The sequence below is a fragment of the Podarcis pityusensis genome (genome assembly GCF_964106645.2).
Source record: "Podarcis pityusensis genome assembly, chromosome: 8".
NCBI lineage: Eukaryota > Metazoa > Chordata > Lepidosauria > Squamata > Lacertidae > Podarcis > Podarcis pityusensis.
This window is the reverse complement of record NC_138033.1, coordinates 67,343,826-67,357,395: the sequence shown is the minus strand read 5'-3', so window position 1 is coordinate 67,357,395 and position 13,570 is coordinate 67,343,826. Positions and strand designations below refer to the sequence as shown.

The 13,570-nt window shown below is 46.7% G+C and overlaps 1 protein-coding gene and 1 long non-coding RNA gene across 3 annotated transcripts in view; both read left to right on the top strand.

The window, feature by feature from the left end:
• The window catches only part of LOC308482840, a 380,605-nt gene that overhangs the window by 234,016 nt on the left and 133,019 nt on the right, over positions 1-13,570 (top strand). The gene's annotated exons all lie outside the window — the stretch shown is intronic.
• The window catches only part of EPHA8 (EPH receptor A8), a 61,732-nt gene continuing 48,954 nt past the window's right edge, over positions 793-13,570 (top strand). For both annotated transcript variants that reach the window (XM_081016060.1, XM_081016059.1), the window contains exon 1: positions 793-1,038. In XM_081016060.1, the coding sequence (XP_080872186.1) occupies positions 951-1,038 (88 nt within the window). In that variant the 5' untranslated portion in view covers positions 793-950. The remainder of the gene's footprint in view (positions 1,039-13,570) is intronic.

Below are 13,570 nucleotides of genomic sequence, written 5' to 3'. Positions count from 1 at the left end.
GAAAGACTGCCCCCTTTCTGATCTTGGGTGTTAAGATCACGAGAGTCCTGTCCAATATTGTGTATATATTGTGATTTAATATCAGTGCTGTGTTTTAATCGTTTAAATTGTCGTAACCCACCCCAGGACCTTAGGGTGATTGTAGTAAGAATTTCGTGAAAACAATACGCAAAACGCATTATACCAATTGCTTGCAAAAAAGGAGGCAGATCAGGAGAAATGTGCACTGAAACAAACAAACAAACAAACAAACAAACAAACAAACAAACAAACCATAAACAGATGCTTAAATGTACAGAACCAAACTTCAGACTGGGGGCGGAAGGGATGAGGAACTGCAATCGACAAATCCACCCGTGCCATTCTAGCCAGCTTTTTGCAGCCTTCCCGTCCAAGAGTCTGGGTCCGGGACCTGTCCAGCAGCCCCTTCCCCTCACTTGAGCATCCACCCAGCCCGAGGGTCCGGGAAGGGGAAACCGGGCACCAGGCTGTCCAGGCTCGGTTCCCTAGCAACCGCAAACAACCTGCCATGCGGAAGGCGCAAAGGACCGAGATGAGGCAAGGGCTTCTTTTTGGAGCTGCGCGCAGAGGAGGCGAGATGCAGGAGGCGCAGGCGGTGTTTGACCAAAGGTGCCCACCCCGCTCCCTGGCTGCGCGGAAGGAGATGATTTCCTGGCCCAGCGATCGGGGTGGGTGGGAGGTGGCGGATGGGGAGGAGAGGAGGGTGGGGGGGGAGGAGGGAAGGGGGAACTTTGGCGAGGCTGCAAATCCAATTGGCTTCTGCGCCGTGACAGGCAGCCGGGCGCCTCGCCCCCTCCTCCCGCGCGCAGCGCTGCCGGAGTGTGGATGGGAGCAAATGTGGGGAAAGTGCAGTCGGAGGCGCCGGGGCTCCGCTGACAGCACGCAGCCAGGGCGCTCGCTCTGGCCCGCCGGGCTGCCCCCGGTGCACTATGGCCAGGACCCCGGCGGAGCGCGCAGCCTCCTTGGCCGCCTTCCTCGCCTCCTGCGCCGCCTGCCTCGCGGCCACCACCAGCGAAGGTAAGAGCCCGGGAGCAGCGCGGAGAGGCAGCCCTTGCCTCAGGTGCCGGCTGGCGCGGGTGGGCTGGGCGCTCGCGAGGGCTTGTCGCCCAGCAAACTTCCTCCTGCACTGCTGGGGAGGGTCTCCCAGAGTTTGATGCTCCTGGAGGTTTGGGGACAGCGACCCGGTAACCTGCCCGAGACCGCTTGTCCCTCCAGCTCAGCGTTGCCCACACTGACTGGGTTTCGGGCAGGAGATGACGGGATTTGAACCAGGGACCTTTTGTTGCAAGGCAGGGGCTCAGAGAGCTACGGTCCTTCGCCACACAGCTGAGGAGAAGGACATCGGGAACTCCCGCTCTGTAAATAATGAAGAGTGCCCAGCTCAGGGCGCCAGCAGTGGCAAGGTGTGTGCAGACAGGATGCCCCAGTTTTGCGTGAGTGCAGTGGGCGTTTGAGGTCTCTGAGCTGAGAAGAGGAAGAGGGTGGGTTGCTGGGCGTCTTAAAAGATGGACTTTGTTGCGTAGAAAAGTCTAGGAAGGGGAGGCAGACAGGACACACCTGCTCATCACCTCTATGCTTTAGGAGGAGACTGTCCCACAACATTGTTGCTGGTTCCTTTGCCCAGATGCTGGTTTCAGTGTCCTTGGCTTTTGGGGATCAGCAGGGGGGGTTGATCTGAGGCCACCTCTAGTGCCAGCCTGTCTTGGCTGGCATTGTTGGTTCTAGAGCAACTGCCCATTTCTGCTGACCCCTCTGATACTGTCAAGACCACCTGCATCTTCCACCATGACGCATGCCTACTTGTGAAACTATGGCAGAACCAGCTCCTGCAGTGGAGCGGCTGACTCTGCATGGCCAACTTTCCTGGACTTTAAATAAGTGCCCATCCACTGGCATGTTCACATTCCACTGTTGACCTCTGTGCTTTTCCTTGACTCATCTCCAGAAGACATCCAGGATCATTCTGTGGGGCCTTAGAGCGAACATCAGGTAGATGGATAACTAGCCAGAGTACTGACCAGTTCTGTAAAGTCTGGTGCTGTTAGCCTGAGTTCTTCCACTACTCCTCTCCAGCAACTACAGCAAAGTCTCTGCACCTCTTCACCTACAGAAGCTTTCACCAACCTGGTGCCCTCCAGATGTTTTTTTGGTGCTACAACTCCCATCAGCCCCAGCCGGCATCTGGAGGGCACCAGGTTAGCAAAAGCTGAGCTACAGCATGCCTCTTGGTAGAGCTGCCCATCTCTCCTTATTCCTGTCAATTGTGTGCCACAACTGTACTTCCAAATCCCCTACCTGATTTTGCATTCATTTACAGTGGTACCTTGGTTCCTGAATGGTTTGGCTCACGAACAAATTGGCTCCCGAACGCCGCAAACCCAGAAGTGAGTGTTCCGGTTTGCGAACGTTTTTCGGAAGCCGAACATCCGATGCAGCTTCCGCGGCTTCCGATTGAGTGCAGGAAGCTCCTGGGGCCAATTGGAAGCCGCACTTTGGTTTTTGAAACATTTTGGGAATCAAATGGAATTCCGGAATGGATTAAGTTCGAGATCCAAGGAACCAATGTATCTGCTTTCATTTATAGCCCTCCTTTCTTTCAAAGTACATGGATTTCCTTCCTTTTACTTTACCCTTACAACACCCTTGTGAGGTAGGTTAGACAGAGAGAGAGAGAGAGAGAGAAAGAGAGAGAGAGAAGTTAGCCGAGAGTCATCCAGTGAACCTTGTGGCTTCATTGGGATGTGACCCTGGGTCTCCCCAGTCCTTGCCATGACTCTAACTGCTACAAGTCTCTCTTACAAAGGTAAAAAGTTGGGATAGCTCAGTCATTCGAGCATGAGACTCTTAATCCTAGAGTTGTGGGTTCAAGCCCCACATTGGGCAAATTATTTACTACATTTGGACTAGATGATGATGATGATAAATTTTATTTATACCCCGGCCTCCCCGGCCAGAGCCGGGCTCAGGGCATCTAACACCAGTAAAATGAAAGTAAAAACATAATAGGAAAAGAAAAAAACCAATTTAAAATACAGGTTAAAATGCAATTTAAAATGCAGCCTCATTTTAAAAGTAGCCCATAGATCAAAACCATAAGGGGAGGGAAACATAAGGGTCAGACTGAGTCCAAACCAAAAGCCAGGTGGCCTTGTGACCCTTGTGGTCCCTTTCAACTCTACAATTTATGAATCAATAAATTCATGTAGGATAATTCTATTAATGCTATTTATTTTAGCATTTATTAATGCTAAAAGCAACCTATAGGTTCAGGGGAAGCATGCCTCTAAATTTCAGTTGCTGGGGGGTGGTGAGGACAATGGGGGATGGATGGTTGGGCCATCCCATGGGCATCTGGATGACCCCTGGCAGAGACAAGATGCTGGATAGGATGGGTGCTTGGTCTGATCCAAAAAAGCTCTTCTTATGCTCTTGTGAATAGCAGTGAAGGAGGGTTGTTGTCTTCATGCTTTGCCTATGGGCTTCCCAGAGCCATCGGATTGATCATTGTGGGAGACAGGATGTAGAATTCGATAGCCCTTTGGTCTGATCCAGCAGTGCTCTCCTTGGGTCCTCACCTGCCTCCATGTGCTTGTTAAAGAAGATATGCCCCTCTCCTGTACTCGTCCCCCTCTTCTACCCTGGCCTAGACCTTCAGAATCACAAGTGCAGTTGTGTTTCCCTGCCACCTAGAGACAGGGGGATCATCACCCACAGTTCTTACCTGCTTCCCCTGGTGGCTGAGAGATCACAAGGAGGTCACGGCAGGGCAAAGCAGCTCCCACAACCCTCCCAGCTCCCTAGCTGCTCTCTCTCACACGCCAGCTCTGAAGCTACATTAACCACAGCCACACGGAGAGAGCATGTCAGGTCAAAGACAGCTGGCAGAAAAGGGATTGTGACAGGGAGGATGGGCGCCTCAGATGAGCCCTGCTGGATCAAACTCAAGGCCTATTAGAGAGCTGCAGGGGAACCACAAGGGCAGAGGGCTATTCAGCCTATCTAGGGTCACAACCTGTTCCCCCACAAGCAGCACATGAGAGCAGCAGCTCCCCCTCTGCTGTTCTCTAGACACTGGTCTTCAGGGACATACTTCCTGTGATCTTGGAGGCTGTCTGTAGCCATTGGGACTATCATAGACACTGATAGACTTCTCCTCCGTGAATTTACTCAACCCCCTTTTGAGGCTATCTAAGCTGGTGACCGCCACATCTTGTGGCAGCAAATTCTGCAGTCTAATTACCTGCTGCCTTGAATCTCGCACCATTCAGCTTTGCGGGGTGACCCTGTTGGTTTCTGGTATTGGTATTATGGGGTGGGGAGGCAATGCCTTCCTTTCTACTTTCTTCATGCCGGGCACCATTTTACCCACCTGGATTATGTGCTGTTGTCCCCCCACCCCCACCCCATTGTGTCTTTCTTTTCCCCAAGCGAAAAAGCCTAAAACGCCGGAACATTTGAGTTGCTGCATCCCCTTGATCATTTTTTCGCTGCCCTTTCCTGCAGCTTTTCCGCAGGCACCACACCTGCAGTTTCCAAGCTGGTAGAGATAAGTGGGAGAGAGGAGGGTGTCTCGGGGAATTTGCATGAGATCATGGTGACCTGCGTTCCTTTGGCTCCGAATATCCTGGCATGGCCTGTGCTGAGTGGTCGACGTTGCTTCTCACAGTCCACCCTTCTGGAAAGATGGTTCTGAAGGGAGCTGAGGCCAGGTAAACAAAGGGGCCCATCACCTTGACCCCGGGGCTTGGGGCAGTGCACTTGCTCTGTCTCCTTGAGGGGCATGGTGCCTGTGAGCTGCCCAAACTGATCATGCCAGCCTGACTCTGGCTGGGAGGCTCTGCTCCTGTTTACGTAACAGCATGCTGTGATTTGCAGAGTGCGTTTTTTCTCCCCTGATGCTGGGTGGGTTTGAACTATGGGCCACACGAGGCCAATTTGTCCTTGGCTCCAGAATGATGCTGTCCGCGCTGCCAGGTCTGTGCCAAGCAATGCGGAGGCTTGGTACTGGCATTATTGTTTCCAAATGCCACCTTACAGAAGGAGGGTTGGTGGCTGGGGGGGGGGGGGAGTGGCTGCGGTCTTTCCATTCTGAAGATCCATCACCCCTGACTTGATTTCAAATCCTTACTTCATTACTTGATCCCCAAATCCCACCCTTTCCTCTCCATATCAAAGATCTCCTGCCTGGCAGGAACTGAGTTCACGAGAAAATATTTTTGGATATATTTATGCCCATTGCGTTCACACACAAAAATATTTTTTGGACATCTTTTATGCTGTGAGCATGAGTTTCCAGGGTGGATGGACCGACTTGTCTGGGTTTTCGAATTGCGATCATACTTTTTGTGGTGGGCACAGGGAATAAATTCAGTTGGCGTCACATTGTAATGCAGACCAACTAATTCATCCACTGCATGAGCAAAAGCACAATCGCTGGAAACTCCGAGCTCATCCACACTTCCTCCTGTCCTTTGTCTAGAAAGCATGGGTCCCAGCAGTTGAGCCCTTGCATCACCACTTTCCCCAGGAGAACCCACTCTTTAGCGATAAATCAGAGCAAATGTCAGCCCAGAGAAAACTCAGTTAACATTTGCTCCGATTTATCACTAAAGTGTAGGCTTCCCCGGGGGAAAGCTACGGGGCAAAGACAAATCTGGATGAGCCCTCATACGTCTCCAATTTTTGCAGACCCTGCCCCTGTCCTCCCAAAAGTTTAAGAGGTACAGCCATGGGTTTATTAGGGGAACGTCTGCATAAAAAAATGCATATTTTCATGAAATAATATACGAACAGGCATTCTTGCAAAATCTGTATGTCCACTGAATTGCGGAAGAATTTCCATGAGGACATTTAAATATATCTATATCTATAAATGTATATATGTTTGTGTGCCTATCATGAGTGATATAGAAGCATGGAGGACTGAACTGTAGGTTGCAAAAATGAAAAAGTCAGAGGAACCAAGGCTGCCAGATTCATCCAAATCTTGTGTGTATTTGTGACCTTCTACTCACACAACCAGAGGCTGTTCCAGTACAGAACATGCCCAGATAATTTATTATTAGTTCCAGGATCACAGTTGGGTCACAGTATTGTGTGGTTTCAATGATGGTTTGGGCCTGGCAGCCATGTGCTTCTAATACCACGTCATACTCCAGAATTGGAGTATGGACATTGAAGTCATGCAGAAAGCAATGTGTCTGAAAAGATAAATGCTCAGGTACTATTGGGCAAATGGTCCATATTCCAATTCCAGGGCTGTTCCCAGCCATTTTGGCACCTGAGGTGAACCACGAAATGGTGGCCTTCCACCGCCACCAGAGACTGAGCTTTCACATGACATAAAAGCCACCTTCAGATATAGGTGGTGCTGTGGTCTAAACCAAAGAGCCTAGGACTTGCCGATCAGAAGGTTGGCAGTTCGAATCCCTGCGACGGGGTGAGCTTCCGTTGTTCGGTTCCTGCTCCTGCCAACCTAGCAGTTCGAAAGCACGTCAAAGTGCAAGTAGATAAATAGGTACCACTCCGGCGGGAAGGTGAACAGCATTTCTGTGCACTGCTCTGGTTCGCCAGAAGCGGCTTCGTTATGCTGGCCACATGACCCGGAAGCTGTACGCCAGCTCCCTCGGCCAATAAAGCAAGATGAGCGCCACAACCCCAGAGTCGGTCATGACTGGACCTAATGGTCAGGGGTCCCTTTACCTTTACCTTATAGCACAAGTTTAGCACTTATTCCTGTGTTATTTGCAACCAGATTCTTTTCTGGAAGTAAATAGCACAGAAATGAATGCTAACCTTGAGGTACATTTTCTTATTTTTCCAGAGGTGTCATGTGAAAGCTCAGATATAATACGAAATTTAACAGTTAGGGAAACATTGAAGAAAGTGGAATAAACTGCTGTGTGAATGCAGAATGAGTGGAGAGAGAGAGAGAGAGAAAGGAGTACCAGAAAAGAGAGAAAGAGAGAAAGAAAGAAAGAAAGAAAGAGAGAGAGAGAGAGAGAGAGAGAGAGAGAGAGAGAGAGATTGGAGTGGCAGGAGGAAGGTGAGAAGAAGCACCCACTTTTGGAATCTGGTCTTGCACCCAAGGCAAATCACCTCCATCACCTGAGAAAAAACGCTTCTCTACCCTTGACTTGGAGGATGCTCAATTACCTTACCTATGCATTCAGTATTTTGTGTGTCAGAGAGACAGACAGAAAGAGAGGAAATGATTTCAGAGTCGGACAGGTAAAGAGCTGGTTGACCTGCACTTCCGTTGACCCATGATCCTCTCTTTCTCCACTGCCAGTCATCACCAATTACACCCTCCCTCTCTGCTTAAAGGAAGAAGGGGTTTTCTTTGGGACAATGGCATGTTTGGGTAGGAGGGTGGTGCATTTGAAAAGCCTTTCCTCTGCCTGAATGTGATCCCAATCCCAAATGAGGTCTGTCTGAAGTTTGTTGTGGTTTAATGTAAGGCAGAGGTGAGCAGGGATAATCAAGGGGGAGCTATGAGTGGGGCTGGAGTAAAAGGTAGGTGGGGCATGAGTCAAAGGTGGGTGGAGCCACCTTTCTCTTTTGTCTGTCTTGTGTCACCCCCTCCTTCGCTTCCTGCCACTTCCCTTTCCCCTTTCCCCTTCCATTCCACTTGCAAGAAATTAGGTCAAGAGCCACATAAAATTATTCCGTGGGTTGTAGGTTGCCCACCCTTAACACAGTGTGCTATTTGACCCTGGGTGAATCTGTCCATTTCATTTTTTTATTCAGTTTTCCATTCAGTTTCCCACATTTTGAAATCAGTTTGCAATTTTCTAAATTAAAAAAAATCATGAAAATTCAGCAGCATTTGAATAATAATAATAATAATAATAATAATATAATTTGAATTTTCCCTTCCATACACAGATCTGTATGCAATTTTGTCTGATATACACATTTTTGAAAAGCAATTTCCCCTTAGATTATGCATTTTCACGTGTTATTTTCACTAATGCATGCATTACAATGCATTAGTGAAAACATTGTCTCTTGGTGTATGCATTTTTGTACGTGTCGCTTGGCTGGAGAAATGCGTTTCAAAATCCAGATAGGTTAAAATTTCAAAAAGTGGCTGTGTTTTTGTTTGCTTATTTTTTCACCAGTGGGCGTGGTGTGACACAATAGTGAACATAACTGGACAACAACAACAACAACAACAACAACAATAATAATAATAATAATAATTGCTACACCCACACCCTTTCCATATATGCGTGTTTCTGTTCTCCCATGATTCACCCATCGAAATGGCAAGAAGGAACTGTACGCCAGTATACTGCCCAAAATTTCATCATTTTGCTCCTACAATTTTCAGGGTTAACGTGGTTGCAAGGCCCACCCCCCCACCTGGAAGCAATTAACATGGAACTGAGTCCTAAATTTCCACTATATTCTGCTAACCTTCTGGAATGGTTTTTTTTATCATGTGACAGCTCAAATATAATGCAGAAATTAATAGAGGAAACAGAATAAACTGACCTGCAAATGCGGTCTATTGTGATCCTAGCATCCCAGCATTGTGATCCACAGCACTTCTGAGTAAGACTCTAGTCCACAAGATGCATAAAGTGCCACAACATTATTTAGAGCTACGCATGTAGGTTATGGCTATGGCAACATCACCCTGGCAGAAGAATCCACTACTTAATTAAAACAAGCTATTAAAAGGAAAATTTAAAAATCCAATGAAATATACCATGATAATAAACCATTTGGGGGGTAGGGTGGAATGTAAGCCAAACGACGGTATAGCTCACTGATTCATTGACTTCCTGAAGTTTTTACCCCAAGTGATCTGAATTGTAGAAACTTAATTATCAGCTTCCTTGGGATTATGAACAGTCTGTGTTTTCTAAATCAGTCAGAAGCAGGTTCGTGCCTCACTATCTTGCAGGAGGGGCTGAAATCAACGTGGATAGGATGAGAAATCTTTGTTTCGTTTTGTGGCTAGCAAAGTAACAGAGAAACGCACTGGAAAATATGGGCTGGGCGATGGGGGATCTGATCTTCCTCCCTCTCTCACAACGCTAGAACTCATGGGCATCCCAAAAAGCTGAATATTGGAAGGACAAAAGGAAGTATTCACACGGAGTGTAGCTAAACTTTGGAACTCGTTTCCCCAGGAGGCAGTGATGGCCACCGACTTGAGTGGCTTTAAAAGAGGATTAGACAAATTCGTGGAGGGGAAGGCTATCGATGGCTACCAGCCATAATGGCTACGCTCTGCCTCCCCAGTCAAAGGTGGATTGTTTCTGAATACCAGTTGCTGGAAACCAAGGGAGAATGCTGCTGTGCTCAGGTCTAGTTTTGGGGCTTCCCATTGGTTCATCTGGGGGGCCACTGTGAGCAGTGGCGGAGTTAGTTGCATGGGCGGCCATATGCACCTGGGGGGTGGAGGGCGAGCTGCACAGGTGGGGGCGATCCACCATGAGCTGCACGGGGGCAGAGCCGTCCTCCGCGCTCAAGCCACTGCACACAGAAGTGGCAGGGCGAGCTCCCTGCAGTGTGCCTTTTTGTCACTCCCCCTCAGGGATGACCCCCAGGGCAGACCACACCTATCGCACCCCCCTTCCTCCGCCAGTGACTGTGAGCACAGGATGAGCCATTGGCCTGATCCAATGGCTCTTGTTATGTTCTTACGATATGCAGTGGCCATTCCTACCCAGAATGTAGGAGCGATCAGTTCCTTACACATACAGAACAAAGATTGGGTGGGACTCATTAAAAGTGTCAGATCGAGGTTGCTGAGTGGGTCTATATTGGTTAAGGCGGTCTCCAGTTATTAAAGACTAGGCCATACAGCCCCCTACTCCGAGTCACTGGTGTGGACTAGAATATCCACGTGCCCCAAACAGTCACTGAAAAGCTAGAAATGTCATTCCTTAGCCCTTAAATTGTGGGTCCTTAAAAGGTATAAGCAAGCTTCCAGACTGTCACAAAACTAGAGGTCATTTTATTATGACGAATTCCACACTGAATGTTTTCTGTAGCAGGAGCTACTGCATTATCCTTGGTGTGTTAGAAGCATTGCTAAAAAATATTAGTTTACCTTTTACACCTATTTTCATACTAGATATAATGTGTGTATACAATGCTCTTTTTCTAGAAAAACAGGTGCCGGAGCTCATCATGAACTTCACCCTTGTTCTTTTAGAATGGCAATGATGCCCATCTGAGAGGTGTCAAACTTACCTCCTGTGAGCTCCAACTGCAAAAAAAGCCATGTGTGTATATATATACAATATCTTATTTATAGTTTAGCTCTCCCTTTCCCTCCCCGAAATTGTTTAGGGTTTGTTTCGTTATTAACAATTTGTTTTGAACTTGGTAATGTTAAACATATGTTGATATTAGTTGTTTTTTTAAGTGATGTAATTATCTATTAAGAACTTTATGGGTTGTAGTCAATATTAGTCCTACTCAAACTCATTACAGGTAATAGACATATCTAAGGTTCATTAAGTTCAATGGGTCTACTCTGTGTAGCACAAGCACTGGATACAACTCAGTATCTTTAAATGGATTCAGGAGAATATATTTCACTCCATTTTATTTTGTGTCAATCATCTGTTTGAATTTTTCAGTGCCCTTAAAAATGTTTCCTTCCCTGAAATGCATTAAGCTCCCAATAAACATTAATTTTGGAATTTATTTCTTCAAACAGGAGGTCACCCCAGAATTGCTTCAGTAAGACTCCACTTCTCTCTCACACATGCTTACATAAGTAAATTGACAATACTTGCTTTATGCTTATGATTTAGCACACTTGTTTCCGGCAATCTAGTTTAAAAATATGTTTTATGTGTGTGTGCTTTTAGGAAGGGAGGAATGCAAGGGCAGATTTATCTGTACACATAACACACACACACACACACACACACACAGAGAGAGAGAGAGAGAGAGAGAGAGAGAGACTAATTTTTCATTAACTGTAACTACACCCTTCGAAAAGCTGTTGATGATAGTTTTATAAGCCATGTCGGCAGGAGATCCATTTTGAAATGATTTTCCAGTGTGTGATTTGTCTGACTTATTAAGCAGGCTGGTGCCTGCTTTTGTCGTGCAATATCCTCAGAATGAGACTTCTATTGACATCATGCAAAATTCAGTTTAATTGGCTATTGCTTTCAAAGCAAGGCCTTCGGCCGTCTGGAAGCGTTTCATCGTTCTGACAGTCCTGCGTCGTGCAGAATGAGTGTGAGAAAGAAAGGGACCACTTGCCATCATTAGTACAAACTCATTGGCCTGGCATGTTTTTCTTTGTTTTCTATTGGGTGTGACTATTGTAGCCTGATTCTGTGGCCGGCTGGCCAAGATCTCTCTGCATCTGATTTGAGAGGAGGAAATAGCAGATGGATTGAAATTAAGAAGTGAGGGCAAAGTAATAAGAGTCAAACAAAGAGGAATTAATTCCTGACCACTTGGGACCTCTTCAGTTGGTCAATGCTAAACACATGTCATATTTATTTACTTACTAGAAGCTCTGCACCCGACGTTGCTAAGGAATTCCTGGAAAAAGAAAAGGACTGTGCAGTTTTGAAACCAGTGGTCAAAATCAGTTTGGTTTTGAACGCTTCAGTCCACCATCTTAAATCAAAATTGTATCCAAACAGAGACAAAAACCTGCTCCTTGATCTCAGGAACCGTCATGCAAAATTTGGCCATGATATCTCAAGAGCTGTCCAAATGCATAGTGAATAAACAACTAGCTTGGTCAACATTCAGCATTCTTGATCCCGTAAGTAGGGGTGAAGCCCTGTAGTACAGGACCTCCAATACCCACCTCCCTGAGCTGCTCCAGAGGAAGACACCATGGCCAGTGCCATGGTGTCAAAAGCAACTGAGATGTCAAGGAGAACCAATAGGGTTACACTCCTCCAGCTCTCTCCTAACAGAGGTAATAAATCAGGGCAATCAGGGCTCTTTCGGTGGCGAAACCTGGTCTGAAACCAGACTGGAATAGATCTAAATAGTTTATATATTCCCTCAGGAACATCTGCAGCTAGCCAGCCACCATTTTCTCAACCACCTTGCCCTGAAAAGGAATATGACAAACTGGATGCTAGTTTTCTGAAACCTCTTTACCCAAGGAAGACTTCTTTTAGAGGGGCTGTATAACTCCCTCCCAGAATAAGGCACTGATCAATCTCACTGGACTCATCTGTATTGTCGAGCTTCAAAGCAATTGTGAGGCATGACATAATCAGGTATTTGCATGGTACGTCCCTGCTCAAAGAGGGCACATTATGTCTGCGTTACTTTCAAAGTGTTCTCCTATGCACCAGTTTCATCCCATTCCTGCATTATCATGTGGATTAAAAATAATAATAATCTGCACCAAAAAATCTGCATTTATTGAATATTCTAAAACATTTTTAAAAAAAATTGAAACAAGTGATTCTGAATCTCTCAAGTATTTTTTGCCCTAGCCAGCATGACCAATGCTTGGGGATAATAAAAACAACACAAAACAAAACAAAACAAACAAATGAATGAATGAATGAATGAACTTTATTACAGTCACAGACCAGGATAAAAAACAACAACAACAACATATAAATAAAATAGCAGTTAGGATTTTTTTTGATATATATTCATTTATTTATTCATTCAACAAAACATAAATAAAATAAAATAAAATCTGTCCAACCACCCCTGTTACACGATCATCTTTCCCATGCAAATGTCATAAATTCAGGAGATACAGGTCGATTGCAGCGTTAATTCTGTAGAGACACATTTTCTCCCCAACCTGCAGGAAGGCTGTGTGCAAGAGAGAATCAGAACCCAGCAGCACCGACTGCCTCGTTCAATTGCTTAATTATGCAATCCTGCTAAACGTCCTGCAACCTTCTTAAACTTCTTGCATCCCCTCCCTCCCCACGGCCCTGACAGGTCCTTTAATTAACTATATGCAGTTTGCCAGGTCAGAATGCCAGGAGAAGGTGGAGGCGGAGGCGGAATATTTTTGCTACCTAGCTTTGGGAACTGCCTCGCCACACAGCATGCTCTAAATGGAGCTTAACCAATTTCGCTTCCAGGAGCAAAAGTGCAGAACCAAAATAGACTGAGAATCTCTCTTTCTCTCTGGCACTCCCCAGTAAGGTGAGATGTGTGCTGTGGTACAAGAGAAGCCTTCAAAGGAACCCCATTTCCCCCACCGCTGATGAGAGCTTTATTCCAAATGCAAGAGTACAGAGGTAGAGAGCCTCTGGCTCACTAAACAGACCTGGCACATGTCTCCATTTGGCCCATAAGGTTGTTTTAATTTGGTCACCCCAGCCACTCTGGGTGGTTTCCAGCTTATAGGTAAAGGTAAAGGGACCCCTGACCATTAGGTCCAATTGTTGCCGACTCTGGGGTTGCGGCGCTCATCTTGCTTTATTGGCTGAGGGAGCCGGTGTACAGCTTCTGGGTCATGTGGCCAGCATGACTAAGCCGCTTCTGGTGAACCAGAGCAGTGCACAGAAACGCCGTTTACCTTCCCACCAGAGCGGTACCTATTTATCTACTTGCACTTTGACATGCT